At 48.3% G+C, this 16822-nt stretch overlaps 3 protein-coding genes across 11 annotated transcripts in view; 1 reads left to right on the plus strand and 2 right to left on the minus strand.

Annotated features, from left to right (window-relative positions):
- LOC144327580 (uncharacterized) overlaps positions 1-1130 on the minus strand; it is a 290636-nt gene extending 289506 nt beyond the window's left edge. The window contains exon 1 of the mRNA XM_077927830.1: positions 1077-1130. The gene's annotated coding sequence lies outside the window, so the exon portion shown is untranslated. The remainder of the gene's footprint in view (positions 1-1076) is intronic.
- LOC114595223 (uncharacterized) overlaps positions 1-16822 on the plus strand; it is a 646585-nt gene that overhangs the window by 566114 nt on the left and 63649 nt on the right. The window lies entirely within an intron of this gene.
- LOC114595218 (zinc finger protein 75D-like) overlaps positions 5293-16822 on the minus strand; it is a 437997-nt gene continuing 426467 nt past the window's right edge. For 7 of the 9 annotated variants that reach the window (XM_077927847.1, XM_077927846.1, XM_077927848.1 and 4 more), the window contains exons 5-6: positions 9827-9953; positions 5293-7793 (exon numbers count right to left, since the gene is read on the minus strand). In XM_077927847.1, the coding sequence (XP_077783973.1) occupies positions 5650-7793; positions 9827-9953 (2271 nt within the window). In that variant the 3' untranslated portion in view covers positions 5293-5649. Of the gene's footprint in view, positions 7794-9826; positions 9954-12180; positions 12264-12363; positions 12502-12544; positions 12627-12830; positions 13315-16822 lie in introns of those variants that run through there. The other 2 variants (XM_077927849.1, XM_077927854.1) reach the window with 2 other exon arrangements.

Consider the following 16822-nt stretch of genomic DNA (forward strand, 5'->3'; position numbering starts at 1 on the left):
ATTCTCTTAGATAGCTCAACACACACACAGGCATTGATGCCAAGGTCCCTGGAGGCTCAGTGAGTAGCAGCGCCCATTTCCGGCTGCTTTGCCAGCAACAATCCCTTTGGGGCAGAGAGGATGTGGTCCTGGGATGCCCTGCTCTGGGTGCGAGGGGATTGCTGCAGTGGCCTCCGTGGGGAGCTGCCAGGGCCAGATTTATTTATAAGCTAAAAAAAAATTTAGCTTAGGGTCGCACTCTCTTGGGGGGTCCCCAAAAAATTAAAGGGAGAAAAACCTGGATAAAATAAAACCTACATACAGCAACAGTGTTTTGTGTTGTGTAGGCTGCTATGATGTAAGTCATGGGCCCCGCCTGCTAGCCTGCTTCCTAAAATATCACTGGTTTGCTCATTTCTATATATAGGATGTCTACATTCTGCAAGTACTGGTAGCATGGCAACAGGTGCAAATAACTGTTAGGTCCATAAATAACCATATAGCATATATTCAACAACAACAAAAACCCAGAGACTATTTGTTGTTGACAAAGGACAGCTGGACATATAAAGGGCCCCACTACCTTCAGGAGCTTAGGGCCTCATCAAACCTAAATCTGGTCCTGGGAGTTGCCCTTGGAGACGACTGGACAGCTGGTCCGCAATGCAGCAGCCAGACTCTGGGCTGGGATCCCTCTCTTTACTCCTCTCCTTTCTCTCCCACCTTTTTTTTGGGGGGGGGGCTAGTCCACCTCCTCGTCCAGCTTTGGAAAACCATTTGCACGTTTCCTCTGTTGTGCAATGACACTGAGTTAAAGTCCTAGGGACTCCTTTGTGTAAAGGATTTCGGGGGAGTCAGTTTTTTTTTTCTGAAAGGGGGGGAGGCAGAAGGCCAAATGAGTTTGGGATCCTCTGATCTCCAGGAAGGAGAGCGAGGCAGACCTGGCCCCTCCCTGGCAGGACCCTCTCCTCCTCCCTGACTTGGGGTCCCCCCCCCCTGCAGGAGCAGATCAGGCCCCCCAGGCCTCCTCCCCTGCTGCAGCCCTGCCCCCCCCGTCTCCCCACTGCACCCTCTGGGGGGGGGGGGAGGAGACTCACCAGATCCCAGGAGGGGAGAGCGAGGCAGCCCTTGCAGGAGATACACCAAAGCAACACCCCCCCCCCTTCCTTGCAGGAAAGGACTGGGGAGGGAGGGGCCTTGGCTCTGGAGGACCTGGCCCCCCCTTGCTTCCTGTCCTCTCTAGGAAGGCAGCTCACTTCCCTTTAACCCTTGCAAAGCCCAGTGTGCCCAGATCTGACCGCTGCGTTTTTCTCTCTAGCGCACACTGCACACTTCCAGAGATGCTTTTTGGGGGGACGCCTCCTGCTTTCCTTCCCCTAGAGTTCTCACATAGGCTAACATTGGGCCAAGACCAGATACATTGTATCCGCTTAGAATTGACACTTTCCCTGTTCTCTTAGAGGGGGGGGGGTTCCCCACGCTTCTCCTGCAAACGGAGCTGAGCTCCTTTTCTGGCAGTTGCAATTCCCCCCTTCGCCTGTTCATAGCACTCCCTCAAGGGGGGGGGGCTGTTCTGCCTAAATTATTAAAGTTAAGTTTATTTACTTAACATTGTGAGCAAAAGCACTCAAAACATCCCCCCCCCACTTTGTTCTCTGCAAATTTTGAAATCACGTCATCAAAATCATTTCCTTTTGCTACTTTGTTTCCAGCTGACAAGATGGCTAAGCCAGAGAGCTGAGCTTGACTCATAGTGGACCTAAGATAACTCTTGATTAATTTTAGTTTTGAAAAACTTCTCTCACATGATGTCTAGCAACGTAAACTGAATTTTAGAATAACTATTCAGAGATTTGAATTAAGGCTCAAAGCAAACAGGAAATTGCCCTGAAATGGCAATATATACATATATGTGTAATAATAATAATAATAATAATGTTGTTTAGTCGTTTAGTCGTGTCCGCCTTTTCGTGACCCCCTAGACCAGAGCACGCCAGGCACTCCTGTCTTCCACTGCCTCCCACAGTTTGGTCAAGCTCATGTTCGTAGCTTCAAGAACACTGTCCCACCATCTCGTCCTCCGTCGTCCCCTTCTCCTTGCGCCCTCCATCTTTCCCAACATCAGGGTCTTTTCCAGGGAGTCTTCTCTTCTCATGAGGTGGCCAAAGTATTGGAGCCTCAGCTTCACGATCTGTCCTTCCAGTGAGCACTCAGGGCTGATTTCCTTCAGAATGGAGAGGTTTGATCTTCTTGCAGTCCATGGGACTCTCAAGAGTCTCCTCCAGCACCAGAATTCAAAAGCATCAATTCTTCGGCAAACAGCCTTCTTTATGGTCCAGCTCTCACTTCCATACATCACTACTGGGAAAACCATAGCTTTAACATAACAACAACAACAACAACAACAACAACAACAACTCATTATTTATACTCCGCCCATCTGGCTGGGTTTCCCCAGCCACTCTGGGCAGCTTCCAACAAAATATTAAAATACAATAGTCCTTCAGATATTAAAAGCTTCCCTAAACAGTATTTACGTTTTAGGCCGTGTGCCTGTTTCAGCAATTCACATAAGCCTCTAGTAAAAATATCTTTTATGGAAATAGCAGGAGTTATGCAAATGGGTCTTACTCAAATGTGTCAGAAAGCTACTTTGCAACTACTCACTTCTAACCTAGGATTGCATCCTCTGCAAAGAGATAGAGCAGCGTCAAGCCTATCTGCCTACTGATAGAACCACCTTGTGCTAGTTCATGTCACCCTGTACAGCAGCTGCACCTTGTCTTCATTGACCTGACGCTGAAGTCCACAAAGTACCATATTTTTCCGTGTATAAGACGCGCCCATGTATAAGACACCCCCTACTTTGGGGGACCCCAAATTTAGAAACTGGGCATATGCACTATCCATGTATAAGACATGTATAAGGATGGATGGCAGCTAAGAGATTGAGGTTGAATCCTGACAAGACAGAAGTACTGTTTTGGGGGGACAGGACGCGGGCAGGTGTGGAGGATTCCCTGGTCCTGAATGGGGTAACTGTGCCCCTGAAGGACCAGGTGCGCAGCCTGGGAGTCATTTTGGACTCACAGCTGTCCATGGAGGCACAGGTCAAATCTGTGTCCAGGGCAGCTGTTTACCAGCTCCATCTGGTACGTAGGCTGAGACCCTATCTGCCTGCAGACTGTCTCGCCAGAGTGGTGCATGCTCTGGTTATCTCCCGCTTAGACTACTGCAATGTGCTCTACGTGGGGCTACCTTTGAAGGTGACTCGGAAACTACAACTAATCCAGAATGCGGCAGCTAGACTGGTGACTGGGGGCGGCCGCCGAGACCATATAACACCGGTCTTGAAAGACCTACATTGGCTCCCAGTACATTTCCGAGCACAATTCAAAGTGTTGGTGCTGACCTTTAAAGCCCTAAATGGCCTTGGTCCAGTATACCTGAAGGAGCGTCTCCACCCCCATCGTTCTGCCCGGACACTGAGGTCCAGCGCCGAGGGCCTTCTGGCGGTTCCCTCATTGCGAGAAGCAAAGCTACAGGGAACCAGGCAGAGGGCTTTCTCGGTAGTGGCGGCCACCCTGTGGAACGCCCTCCCACAAGATGTCAAAGCGATAAACAACTACCTGACATTCAGAAGACATCTTAAGGCAGCCCTGTTCAGGGAAGGTTTTAACGCGTGATATTTTAGTGTATTTTTGGTTTCTATGGAAGCCGCCCAGAGTGGCTGGGGAGGCCCAGCCAGATGGGCGGGGTATAAATAATAAATTATTATTATTATTATTATTATTATTATTATTATTATTATTATTATTATTATCATCATCATTATCATTATTAGACACCCCCAGATTTTTAACCTTATTTTGAAGTAAAAAAAACCTAGTCTTATACACGGAAATGTACAGTACTTAATACTTCAGTACTTAGCAAGTGAATATAAAGTAAAGCAACAAGGACTTCATGCCTCTGTAGACTAATTGTCAAACCCAAGAAAAATATACTCTATACATTTACTTGAAAACTGCATGCCTAATGGTACCTGTAGCATAATTGATTCCGGTGATGCCCCCCAAGTTACTCCAATTGAGGGTCTAAATACAGTGGTACCTCGGGTTACAGACGCTTCAGGTTACAGACTCCGCTAACCCAGAAATAGTACCTTGGGTTAAGAATTACATCCAAAAGATGGGGAGGAGAGCTTTCTCTACTTTTACTTGTTTTTGAGGAAGCTTTTAACCCAGGGGTCGGCAACCAGTGGCCCATGGGCCGCAAGCAGCCCACGGGGGTAGTTTAAATGGCCCACGAGCCGCCAGCCGAATCGAGTTGCCTGCTCAGCGAGTCCCCATGCACTGTGCTAAATCGGCACAGTGTGGAGGGGGGACTCGCTTCCACGGCACCGGAAACCGTCTGTGCAGACACAATCCGGCCCACGGAGCGATCTCCGCAGGAATGAACCGGCCCAGGCGAGGTAAAACTTGCCGACCCATTTTAACCTGTATGTTTATGTTGTGAACCACCGTGAAATCTTCAGATGGCCGCTGGAGAAAGCGCTGGGCTCACCTGGATCCCTCCTGCACCCTTTCAGGAGCCCAGAAAGGACTATTGCCCGGCTGCTGCTAAAACCAAGGGCCCATCTAGCCTGGCCTCCTGTTCTTACAGTGGTTGATCAGGTGCCCCAACAGGAAAACCCCAAGCAGGATGCGAGCACAGGAGCCCTCTTCTCCCTTCCTGCGGTTTCCAGCAACTGTTTTTCAGAAGCTTGGCTGCCTCTCCCTGTGGAGCCAGAGCAGAGGCCTCTCCTCCTCCTCCGGGAATTTGTCTAACACTCCTTGAAAGGCACATCAGTTGGTGGCCTCATGACCTTGGCATCTATGGCTGTGTGTGGATTAAAAAAGGTAAAGGTACCCCTGCCCGTACTGGCCAGTCTTGACAGACTCTAGGGTTGTGCGCCCATCTCACTCAAGAGGCCGGGGGCCAGCGCTGTCCGCAGACACTTCCGGGTCACATGGCCAGCGTGACGAAGCTACTCTGGCGAGCCAGAGCCGCACACGGAAACGCCGTTTACCTTCCCACCAGTAAGCGGTCCCTATTTATCTACTTGCACCCGGGGGTGCTTTCGAACTGCTAGGTTGGCAGGCGCTGGGACCGAACAACGGGAGCGCACCCTGCCGCGGGGATTCGAACCGCCGACCTTTCGATTGGCAAGCCCTAGGCGCTGAGGCTTTTACCCACAGCGCCACCCGCGTCCCTGTGTGTGGATTAAGCTAGAATTAAAAATGATAATAAGAAGAATATTGACAAACAGAAGAATGTGCAAATGAGGGCAACCAAGATGGTCTTATTTTATTTATGCATTTATTTAATTTCGATACTTCCCTATACCAGGGGTACCAACTTGAATAAAATATAGAAGTTTAGTGAGCACCACCTCACATAATAGTCACATGCTGTGGTGTGTGCATGCTATTTGAATGCCAATGCCTATCAACTGCGGGGTGCCCCCCTCAAATATTTTACTGGGGGGGGCAAAGACCCCTCACCCTCTAAGATTTGGCTCCTATTCCACAGGTCTCAGGATGCCTACAAGATAAAATAACAATATGAAAACAAAAAACACCCCCCCAACATGTAATCCCCACCTCCCTATCACATTTTTAAAGGACATTACATGTCAATCAGCCAAAGGCCAGGTTCAAAAGGTGTGTTTTCCCCTAGCGCTGAAAGCTGTACAATGAAAGCTTTTTCATCCTTCGTATGAATTCTTTGATGGCAAATGAGATCAAAGCTGTCCCTGAAGCTCTTTCCACATTCCACGCACTGATAGGGTTTGTCCCCTGTATGAATTCTTTGGTGGGAAGTGAGATTGGAGTTCTGACTAAAGCTCTTTCCACATTCCATGCACTGATAGGGTTTCTCCCCTGTATGAATTCTGTGATGGGAAGTGAGATGGGAGGTGGCACTGAAGCTCTTTCCACATTCCACACACTGATAGGGTTTCTCCCCTGTATGAATTCTTTGATGGGAAGTTAGAGAGGACCTCTTCCTGAAACTCTTCCCACATTCCATGCACTGATAGGGTTTCTCTCCTGTATGAGTTCTTTGATGGGAACTGAGTTGAGAGCTGTCCCTGAAGCTCTTCCCACATTCCACACATGGATAGGGTTTCTCCCCTGTGTGAATTCTTTGATGGGAATTAAGAGAGGAGCTGTCCCTGAAGCTCTTCCCACATGCCACACATGGATAGGGTTTCTCCCCTGTATGAATTCTTTGATGGGAAGTGAGATCAGTGCTCCGAAGGAATCTCTTTCCACATTCCACACACTGATAGGGTTTCTCCCCTGTATGAATTCTTTGATGGGAACTGAGTTGACAGCTGTCCCTGAAGCTCTTTCCACATTCTACACACTGGTAGGGTTTCTCCCCTGTATGAATTCTTTGATGGGAAGTGAGAGAGGAGTTCATACTGAAGCTTTTTCCACATTCCGCACACTGATATGGTTTCTCCCCTGTATGAACCATTTGATGGGTAGTGAGATTGGCCTTTTGTCTGAAACTCTTTCCACACTCCATGCACTGATAAGGCTTCTCCCCTGTATGAATTCTTTCATGGGACCTGAGATCAGAGCTCTTCCTGAAGTTCTTCCCACACTCCATGCACTGATAGGGTTTCTCCCCTGTATGAATTCTTTGGTGAGAAGTGAGATGGGAGCCCTGAGCGAAGCTCTTCCCACATTCCAAACAATTATATGGTTTCTCCCCTGTATGAACTCTTTGATGGGAAGTGAGATGGGAGCCCTGAATGAAGCTCTTCCCGCATTCCCCACACTGATAGGGTTTCTCCCCTCTGTGAATTCTCTTATGCTTAGTGAGATCGGATCTCTTACTGAAGCTCTTTCCACATTCCACACAATGATAGGGTTTCTCACCCGTATGAATTCTTTGATGGGAAGTGAGATGGGAGCTATGAGTGAAGCTCTTTCCACATTCCACACACTGATAAGGTTTCTCCCCAGTATGAATTCTTTGATGAGAAGTGAGTGAGGAGCTATCAATGAAGCTCTTTCCACATTCCACACACAGATAGGGTTTCTCCCCTGTATGAATTCTCTGATGCTTAGTGAGATCAGAGCTCGTACTGAAGCTCTTTCCACATTCCACACACTGATAGGGTTTCTCTCCTGTATGAATTTTCTGATGGGAACTCAGAGAGGAGATCGTAGTGAAGCTCTTTCCACATTCCAAGCACTGATATGGTTTCTCTGTTGTATGAATTATTTGATGGCAAGTGAGACGGCCACTCTGACTAAAGCTCTTTCCACATTCCCCACACTGATAGGGCTTCTCCCCTGTATGAATTCTCTGATGGGAAGTGAGAGAGGAGCTCTTCCTGAAGCTCTGTCCACATTCCATGCACTGATAGGGCTTCTCCCCTGTATGAATTCTTTGATGAGAAGTGAGATCAGAGCTCTGACTGAAGCTCTTTCCACATTCCACACACTGATAGGGTTTCTCCCCTGTATGAATTCTTTGATGGGTAGTGAGATGGGCTCTCTGATTGAAGGTCTTTCCACATTCCATGCACTGATAGGGCTTCTCCCCTGTATGAATTCTTTGATGGGAAGTGAGAGAGGAGCTCTTCCTGAAGCTCTTTCCACATTCCACACACTGATAGGGTTTCTTCCTAATGAGTTTTCCTTGATGGGAATTGGAATTGGAACTTTTTCCACTTTCAAGATATTTATACAGCTTCTCCATTGTGAGGATTTTGTCCTGATCACTCTTGTTCTTGATTTCCAGTACATCACTATCTGCAATAAAGAGAAATGGATTAGAGCCTCAGGGAGGAATTAATGTAGAATACTTGTTAAAACTGGTCAAAAAGGATGTTGAATCCACACCCTGAAAACGCAGTAAGGTAAAGGGACCCCTGACCATTAGGTCCAGTTGTGACTGACTCTGGGGTTGCAGCACTCATCTCGCTTTATTGGCCGAGGGAACCGGCGTAATAATAATAATAATAATTTTTATTTATACCCTGCACTCCCCAGCCAAGGCCGGGCTCAGGGTGGCTAAGAAGCAAAAATAAAAACAAGTTGAATGAATACAACTTAAAAACAAGATTGAATACAACATTAAAATATTGAAACGTTAAAATATTAAAATGCAGCCTCATCACAGGAGGAGAAAGGAAAAAGAAAGAGGGTGAGGGAATCAAATTGGCTCCAAGCCAAAGGCCAGGTGGAACAACTCTGTCTTACAGGCCCTGTGGAAAGAAATCAGATCCTGCAAGGCCCTGGTCTTATGAGACAGAGCGTTCCACCAGGCCGGAGCCAGTGTTAAAAAGGCCCTGGCTCTGGTTGAAGCCAATCTAACTTCCTTAGGGCCCAGACCACTAGGGTGTGGCTATTTCTAGACCTTAAGTTCCTCCGTGAGGCATACCGGGAGAGGCGGTCCCATATTTACGAGGGTCCTAGGCCGTGAAGGGCTTTAAAGGTCAAAACCAGCACCTTAAATCTGACCTTGTACTCCACCGGGAGCCAGTGCAGCTGGAAAAGCACTGGGTGAATATGCTCCCATGGCAGAGACCCCGTGAGGAGCCTCGCTTCAGCATTCTGCACCCGCTGGAGTTTCTGGGACAGCTTCAAGGGCAGCCCCACGTAAAGCGAATTACAATAGTCAAACCTAAACAAAAAAAAAATCCTTCCAGTAGCACCTTAAAGACCAACTAAGTTAGTTCTTGGTATGAGCTTTCGTGTGCATGCACACTTCTTCAGATACACTGAAACAGAAGTTGCCAGATCCTTCTATATAGTGAGAATGTGGGGAGGGGTATTACTCAGAAGGGTGGTGGGAATGGGTGATTGGCAGATAGCTGTGATGAGCCTGTTGACGACTCTTAACGACTGCAATAGGTCTTACAGGAAAAAGCAAGGGGTGAGAAGGTGAAAAATGGCTTTGTCATGTATAATGAGATAAGAATCCATAGGTCTTTTTCCTGTTTTGACTATGGCAGACCAACACGGCTACCTATCTGTAATAGTCAAGCCTGAAGGTGACCGTCGCATAGATCACTGTGGCCAGGTCGGGGCGGGAAAGGTAAGGGACCAACTGCTTGATTCGGCGAGGGTGGAAAAATGTCACGTACAGCTTCCAGGTCATGTGGCCAGCATGAGTAAGTCGCTTCTGGCGAACCAGAACAGCACACGGAAACACCATTTACCTTCCCGCCAGAGCGGTACCTATTTATCTACTTGCACTTTGACGTGCTTTCGAACTGCTAGGTTGGCAGGAGCTGGGACCGAACAATGGGAGCTCACCCCATTGTGGGGATTCGAACTGCCAACCTTCTGATTGGCAAGTCCTAGGCTCCCTGGTTTAACCCACAGCGCCACCCGCGTCCCTAACGCAGCAGTTCACATTTAAAAACAGCCAAACACCTTTGTCAGGCAACCCACTCTTGGGTTGGTGGAGAGCAAAGGTTATGGAATCCCTTCCGTTTCCAACATCAGTCTTCTCTTTGGACAACCAAAGACTGACAGGAGCAAAAACAAAAACAGAAAACCTGACAGAAGCTACTTCAACTTCCCTAACAACTCTGAAGTTTGCAGTTAAAATGGCCTCGATAGTTCAGACCAGCCTGATCCTTGTTTAAGAAGCTGCAACTGGAGGAAGATCATTCGCAGAAAAAACAGTAATTTACTCTTCAAGGTTTTTTGTGGGAATATTGTAATCCCAGGTACTGTATGGGGCGCTGTTGAATTCTGTGAAAATATATGAGGTTCATCACAGACAGCTGTTTTGAATTTAAAAAGAGATATTATGATTCCACAGGGAGCCTTACTAAGAGAGGCCACGATCCCACGGTTCTCCTCCATGACGTCGTTATGCAGAGCTCTCTGGTCAGGATCCAGCAACGCCCACTCCTCGTCCGTGAAACGAACAGCGACATCTTCAAAGCACACTGGACCCTAAAAGAAAAAGGGAAATGTCCTCCTCTGAGACAGCAGAAATATGATATGCTACACAATGCTCTGTTGTTTCCTTCCTGTAAATTGCGGTGTTGTTTCAATAGGATTGCTTTGCTGCACATTTTAAATATGGATGCTTATTTTAACGCTTTAATGGAATTATTTAATTCTGCGTTTTAATTATGGGTATTGGTCTTTGTGCAAATAGGTAGTACTCCACCTGTTGTTTTTCAAGTCATTCTGCCTACGCAAGCATCCAAGTTTCCCAGATGGAAGGATCCACTTTCCCCTCTCCTCGTGAGTTGTTCTGGAGAGGTTCCCTTCCAATGCTCTAAAGCCAAATTAAAGGGGTTCATGGGGGCATGGAGAGGGGGAGGAATGGGGGGCAGGCCCCATTTTGCAGCAGAGAGGGCTGGCTAGGTGAATCCTGGCCACTATTTGTTATCGTCTGTCCACTGCTTAGAAGCCTATTTTAGCATTCGATGATCACTCTAGAAATAAAATAAGCCTAGTTTGGCTGGCCATCTGTCTTGGATGATCTAGCTGAGACTCTTGCAATGCAGGGGATTGGACTTGATGACCCTTGGGGTCCCTTTCAACTCTTTGATTCTATGAAAACTGCAACTACAGATGAATCCTACTGGCGACATTCAGAAGCCTCGTGTCACAGAGTTATCTGGGCAGGAAATCCCACAGTTCACAGCTGGAGTTAACTCTTTCTTAGCAAGAACACGATATTCACAGACTTGGCTGAGTTTCAGGCCTCATAAGAACAGCAGCTCATTCCCTGAGGGTCTGTCAGTTTGCACTGTCACTCAATTAATGGACTAGTTGTCTAGGTGGAAGTTTCTTTATTGTGTGAAAAGTGAGATTATATAGTGCAGTTTGTTGAAGTGCCCTGGTAAAGAGGTGCTCTGTTGAGTATTCTGTTGGAGAGGTTTGCTATGAAGTGATGTTTTCAGGTCTTGGTTTATGTATTTGAGTGGAGTTTAAGATAAGGTAAGGTAAGGTTTATAAGATAGCTGTTTTGATGAGTGAGTTGTGTTTTTTCCTTAACTGTGTCAGGTTTCATAGGTACTGTTTTGTTTTATAATGTGAGGGACTACATTTGAAAAACGTGAGTTGGTTTTTTAGGAGTCAGGATGTTGTTCTCCTGCGCACAGAAGCATCTGGTCAGACTGTTTTTGTCTTTGGTCTACCAACCAAAGGCTAGGATTTATTCTTGTAGAAGGAAAGTGTACATGCAATGTTTTTCTAGAGGTGTTTTGCATATCAATACTTCCTGCACCTAATAAATGGGGGGATTGTCAGTCTGCATTTATTAGTGCAGAAAGCATTGATCTCTTTCCTATTCTGATTAATTCAAGAGGGTTCTGGAAGCTTGTCTGCATAAGAGAAATAAGCAGAAGGTTCCTGGTGTTTGGGTTATTCCTTCAGAGAAGCTGAGTACAGCTGGGTTAAAGTGGTTCTCTTATCTCTTCTGTCAAGGTCAGGCTGACTATAATAAGAGGCCAGAAGGAGCCTGGGTTTCTCTTTCTCTCTCTCTTGCTTCTGGTGTTCTGTACAAAGTATGCTGAGTGTTAAGGTTTAGACTTATTATGTTATGTAAGTAAAGTCTGCTGCAACTGGATTTCTTATGGGCAGTGCCAATCTGCTAACTATATATTGGAGTTCTGCTCTGGATCAATATTGAGTCGAATTCCATGTCAGGGTCTTCCTAAAATCAGTTGCTGAGAGTGAAGGCTTTCTAACTCCCCTCCTCTCTGGGGTTTCTTGCAAGCGATTGAGCAGTGCGCCAGTGTGCAGCCTGCCTTTGCTCCTCCATTGTCAGACGTCTCCTGGTTCTGAGAGACAATCAGGGAGGGTGGCTTCTGGCAGAAGAAGAAGGAGCCACCGGTAGCTCCTCCTTCTCCTGACTCACCTCTGCCTCTCGACCTCCCTCCTCCCACTCGCCTCCTTCCTCTTCTGGCTCTGATTCTGCACTGCATTCTGCCACAGAGTCTCCCAGCTCACTAAGCCCTGTTACCCCTTCAGATTCTGACACCTCCTCTTCCCAGGTTTCTCCCTCTGACCGCTCATCCTTCCTCCACCTCCACTCCTTGGGCTCTGAGACGTTTTCCCTTCCTGGTTCCCCGGCTGCTTCCTCCCACCACTCCTCTGTGCCCAACCAGTCCATGACATTGCTCCATCCCTCGGCCTCTGACCCCACAAGGCAGCTTCCCCTGACCTGATCTGGTTCCACAGCCGCTGCTTCACTTCTGCCCCCATGAAAAGATGGATCAGGAGGTCTTGCCGGCATCATTCTGTCACCTGCAAGAGAAAAAAGGTAATCAGGATGCCAGGAGTGCCTGCTTCTCTCACAAGGGAAACAGGACATCTCTAACAACAGATGGGCTTTGAGAAGCCTTACCTACTGAGTGCAGTTGGACATTTGTTTCATATGCTTGTCGTGCAGAAATATGTCTCCCCTGTTCTAGACCCATGGCTCCAACAGTCACCCCCCCAAAAAAAACGAGATGAAAAGAACCCACAGATTAGTTGGGAAACCAACAAAAGGAGACCAAAAGGAGAAAACCCACCTTCCTCCTTACCCAATAGCCTCTCTCTGGTGTCCAACGGAGGCCTCTCTGTCTCACAGGAATCCATGTTCATTTCTGCAAAATGATCATTTTCCTGAAAGACCAACAAGGATTCAAAACAGAGAAAGGTGAGAAATATTACAAAGAGAATGAAAAAGAAAAAAACTTTAAGAGTGTTAGATCTCATTCCATGGATGCCTCCCCAGAAAAAAGGATGGACCATCAGTAGGTCATTATGGGATGTTCTCCATCCTGTTTGGAGCCCCTTGGGAGTATCCAGAGGAAAGTCTCTTCTCACCTGCTTTCTCTCCTCTGCCTGACTCAGGAGGAAACCTTCGGCCAGGGCCACCGCCTGGGAACTGGTCTCTGCTCCGCATTCCCTCACCCAGCTCTCCATCTCCAGTGGAAGGACAGCCAGGAACTGCTCCAAGATCACCAGGTCCAGCATCTCAGCTTTCGTGTGCCTTTCCGGCTTCAGCCACTGATGGTCAAGGTGGTAGAGTCGGCCGCAAACCTCTCGGGGGCCTTTAGCCTCCTGGCAGCAGAACTGCTGGCTCTGCACCTCTGAGCGGAGGGGGTCCTCCTCACCCAGGATCTTGTGCACAGAGTTTTCCCAGAATCCCCCACTGCTCCCAGTTTGGATGGCATGGCCTCTTTCTGCTTCAGGGCCAGCTGAGTCGTGCTCATCCATCTGTGCTCTCAGGAAGCCTCTGAGAGATCAAAAGGAACCCTTTGGTCTTCTGCCAAGTTCTGTCCGTCTTAATGAAAAGCTCTAGGAAATCCTACAAAGCAAATACATTGTTCTGTTACAAAAGTTGTACAATATCAGGAGAAGAAAAAGTTTCCCTGAGCAAGCAAGGGTGAGTCTTGCTGGGAACCAGGGTAGGACTGCACCACAGCCCAGACTCTGAGCTATCTTTCTAAAAAGGAGGAGGAGGAGGAGGAGGAGGAGGAGGAGGAGATGTAGGCCTTTAGAAGGGAGATTGTGGAAATGTGGAGGCAAGCGAAAAGATTAATGCGAGGGGACTCAGCCTGGTTGCTCCTTCCTTCCAGTCAATGCATGAAGTCAGAACTGATTGACAAGGGAGTCACTGGTGCCTCGTGAAAAATGACTAGGAGTGTTGAGTTCGAATCTCCTTTTTTGTAGCTTGAAGCCATGGGTTGGAATCCTACGCCCAGGTGACATGGCTCTCCTATCTCCTCTCTGTCTCCTCTTCTCCAACTAAACATACCCAGCTCTCCTCTGCCAATAAGGGGGCAGTAGAAGCAGAAAGAAAGAAGAGAAATAAAGGAAGAGATTTGGGAGCAGCCATTCATACATGTTTCCTCTGTTGTGCAATGACGCTGACCTGTGTCACACACAGCAGAAGTAGTACAGGAGAAAAAGGAGGAGGAGGAGGAATAGGAATAGGAAGAAGCAGCCTCTAGCTCTCCTAGAAGGAAGATTGCAATGCAAAATGTGGAGGCAACTAAAGGGATTTCTGGAAGATGAATCAGCCTGGTTTCTCCATCCTTCCAGTCAATGCATGAAGTCAGAACTGACTGACAAGGGAGTCATTGGTGCCTCGTGAAAAATGGATGTTTGGCTCTAGTGGGGGTCCTCACCTGGGGGTCCTCAGGAGTTGTTCTCCCCCCACCCCCACTCCCCTGCTCCTGTCTCCTTTTCTTGCACTTGGACTCTCTGCCGCTCTCCAGACAGACTCCTGGGGTGGGGTCCCTTTTTCTTTGCTCTGAGGGCCAGGAATGTATCTCGTCAACCCCCTGAGGGCCAAGTGGATGAGGCCAAAGACACCTCCCTTGAAATTTAGGCGGGTAATTTAGTATTAGTATTCTGTTAGATAGCTTAACCCCCCCACAGCCATTGATGCCAAGGTCCCTGGAGGCTCAGGGAGTAGCAGCGCCCATTTCCGGCTGGTTTTCCAGCAACAATCCCTTTGGGAGAGAGAGGATGTGGTCCTGGGATGCCCTGCTCTGGGTGCGAGGGGATTGCTGCAGTGGCCTCCGTGGGGAGCTGCCCTGGGAGACACTGGGAAACTGGTCTCCAATGCAGCAGCCAGACTCTGGGCTGGGATCCCTCTCTTTATTCCTGGCCTTTCTCTCCCACCTTAATTTCCTCCCTCCCTGTGGGGGGTTTTTTTTGGGGGGGGGGGGCTAGTCCACCTCCTCGTCCAGCTTTGGAAAACCATTTGCAGATGTTTCCTCTGTTGTGCAATGAGGCTGAGCAATGTCACACAGAGTTAAAGTCCCAGGGAGTCCTTTCTTTAAAGAAGGGAGATTTTTTCTGAAACGGGGGGGGGGGCGGAGGGCTAAAGGAGTTTGGGATCCTCTGATCCGCAGGAAGGAGAGCGTGGCAGACCTGGCCCCTCCCTGGCAGGACCCTCTCCTCCCTGACTTGGGGTCCCCCCCCTTGCAGGAGCAGATCAGGCCCCCCAGGCCCCCTCCCCTGCTGCAGCCCTGGGACCCCACCCCCGTCTCCCCACTGCACCTTCTGGGGGGAGAGAGAGGAGACTCACCAGATCCCAGGAGGGGAGAGCGAGGCAGCCCTTGCAGCAGAGACACAAAGCAACACCCCCCTCCCTTGCAGGAAAGGACTGGGGAGGGAGGGGCTTTGGCTCTGGAGGACCTGACCCCCCCTTGCTTCCTGTCCTCTCTAGGAAGGCAGCTCGGTTCCCTTTAACCCTTGCCAAGCCGAGTCCCTCCAGCTCAGCCCTCTCTCCCTTGGCAGAACCTCAGATTCTTATTATTTCTTATGCATTTAGGGGGGCAGCTGCCCCCCCTGGCTCCGCCAATGCCCAGATATCCTTTTGGGGGGGAGGCTCTTGGCTGGACTCTGAGCATCTCCCTCCCTTGGCCAGAAACCAGAGGAAGAGCTTGCAGGGGAAAGGGCTTTGCAGGAGGCAAGGAAGCTCCTCCTAGTATTCAGGAGTGGAGAGATAGGAGGGGATCCCAGGGTCATCTAGTCCAACCCCCAGCACTGCAGGAATCTCAGCTAAAGCATCCATGGCAGATGGCCCTCCGATCTCTGCTGAGAAACCTCCAAGGAAGGAGAGTCCCCCACCTCCCAAGGGAGACCTTTCCCTGCCCAACTGCTCTTAGATGTCCCTCAAGGCAGCCGGTCCTGAGTTCTAGCCCTGCTGAAATAATCGCGCTGGCTGCCAAGGAGGAACCCAGCAAAGTTCAAAATAAATAAATCCCATTCTCATCATAAATGAGTAATACTTTCTTGTGCATGCTTTTTCTGTCTAATAATTCTTATGCATGCTTGTTATGCCAATATACAGAAGTATATTATTCCCCCTTCCAGAAATGCTGAATTGCTAATTCAAGGGACACTGAAGTCCTTGCAGAGATGACAGGGCAGCTTTCCAGATTAGTTAGCTGGGAGTGAGACAGTTGGCAGAGTGGCATTGGGCTCGCTAAGATGCCAAATACTACAGGAATTGCTTTCCTGAGCCTTTTTAGGACTGCAATACCATTTTAAAAGTAGATTAATTTTTATGTGATGGCCATGTGTGAGCAAAAACTCCACATCTGCCAAGCTTTCAGGAGCAGGACTAAGGGGTGGAATGAAGCCCCCCAGATCCCCAAAGGTTGAGGGAAAGGGTCTATCTCCCTTCTTCCTTCCCATTATCAGTTCTTTCCACCTATGAAATGGGAAGAAAGCAGCTGCTCATGCTAAGCGCAGGGTTTGTTGGGGTTGAGATTAATGAGCTGACTGTGGTGTGATTCATCAGTTATAAATATGATTTGTCCTTATCTGTTAAGTGAAGTCACATTTGAAACAATACAGAAGCAGTCGAAGGGAATTTCCTAGGAAGTCTTTTACTCCATCTCACCTGCAATCGTCTGTGCTGAACAAACAGAAACCCATAGATAGTGTGAAATTACTGGGAGTTACAGTCTCCAAATAACACTCAACACATGCAAGCAGATTAATGCAATAGTACATATGATTTCCCTACCTCCTTTTTAAAAAACTGCTTTTATTTATTTTCATGGTAGAAAAGATAATTTTAAAGAAAGCAGTGGTTACAACCATAAACAACAAATACCTTACCCTGATGAAATTGCAGACTTTCATCATGCCATGTGTTAAAGTTTCATTTGATTACAGTGGTAAGGTAAAGGTAAAGGTACCCCTGCCCATACGGGCCAGTCTTGACAGACTCTGGGGTTGTGCGCCCATCTCACTCTATAGGCCGGGGGCCAGCGCTGTCCGGAGACACTTCTGGGTCACGTGGCCAGCGTGACAAAGCTGCATCTGGCGAGCCAGCGCAGCACACGGAACGC

The sequence above is a fragment of the Podarcis muralis genome, chromosome 4 (assembly GCF_964188315.1).
Source record: "Podarcis muralis chromosome 4, rPodMur119.hap1.1, whole genome shotgun sequence".
Classification (NCBI taxonomy): Eukaryota; Metazoa; Chordata; class Lepidosauria; order Squamata; family Lacertidae; genus Podarcis; species Podarcis muralis.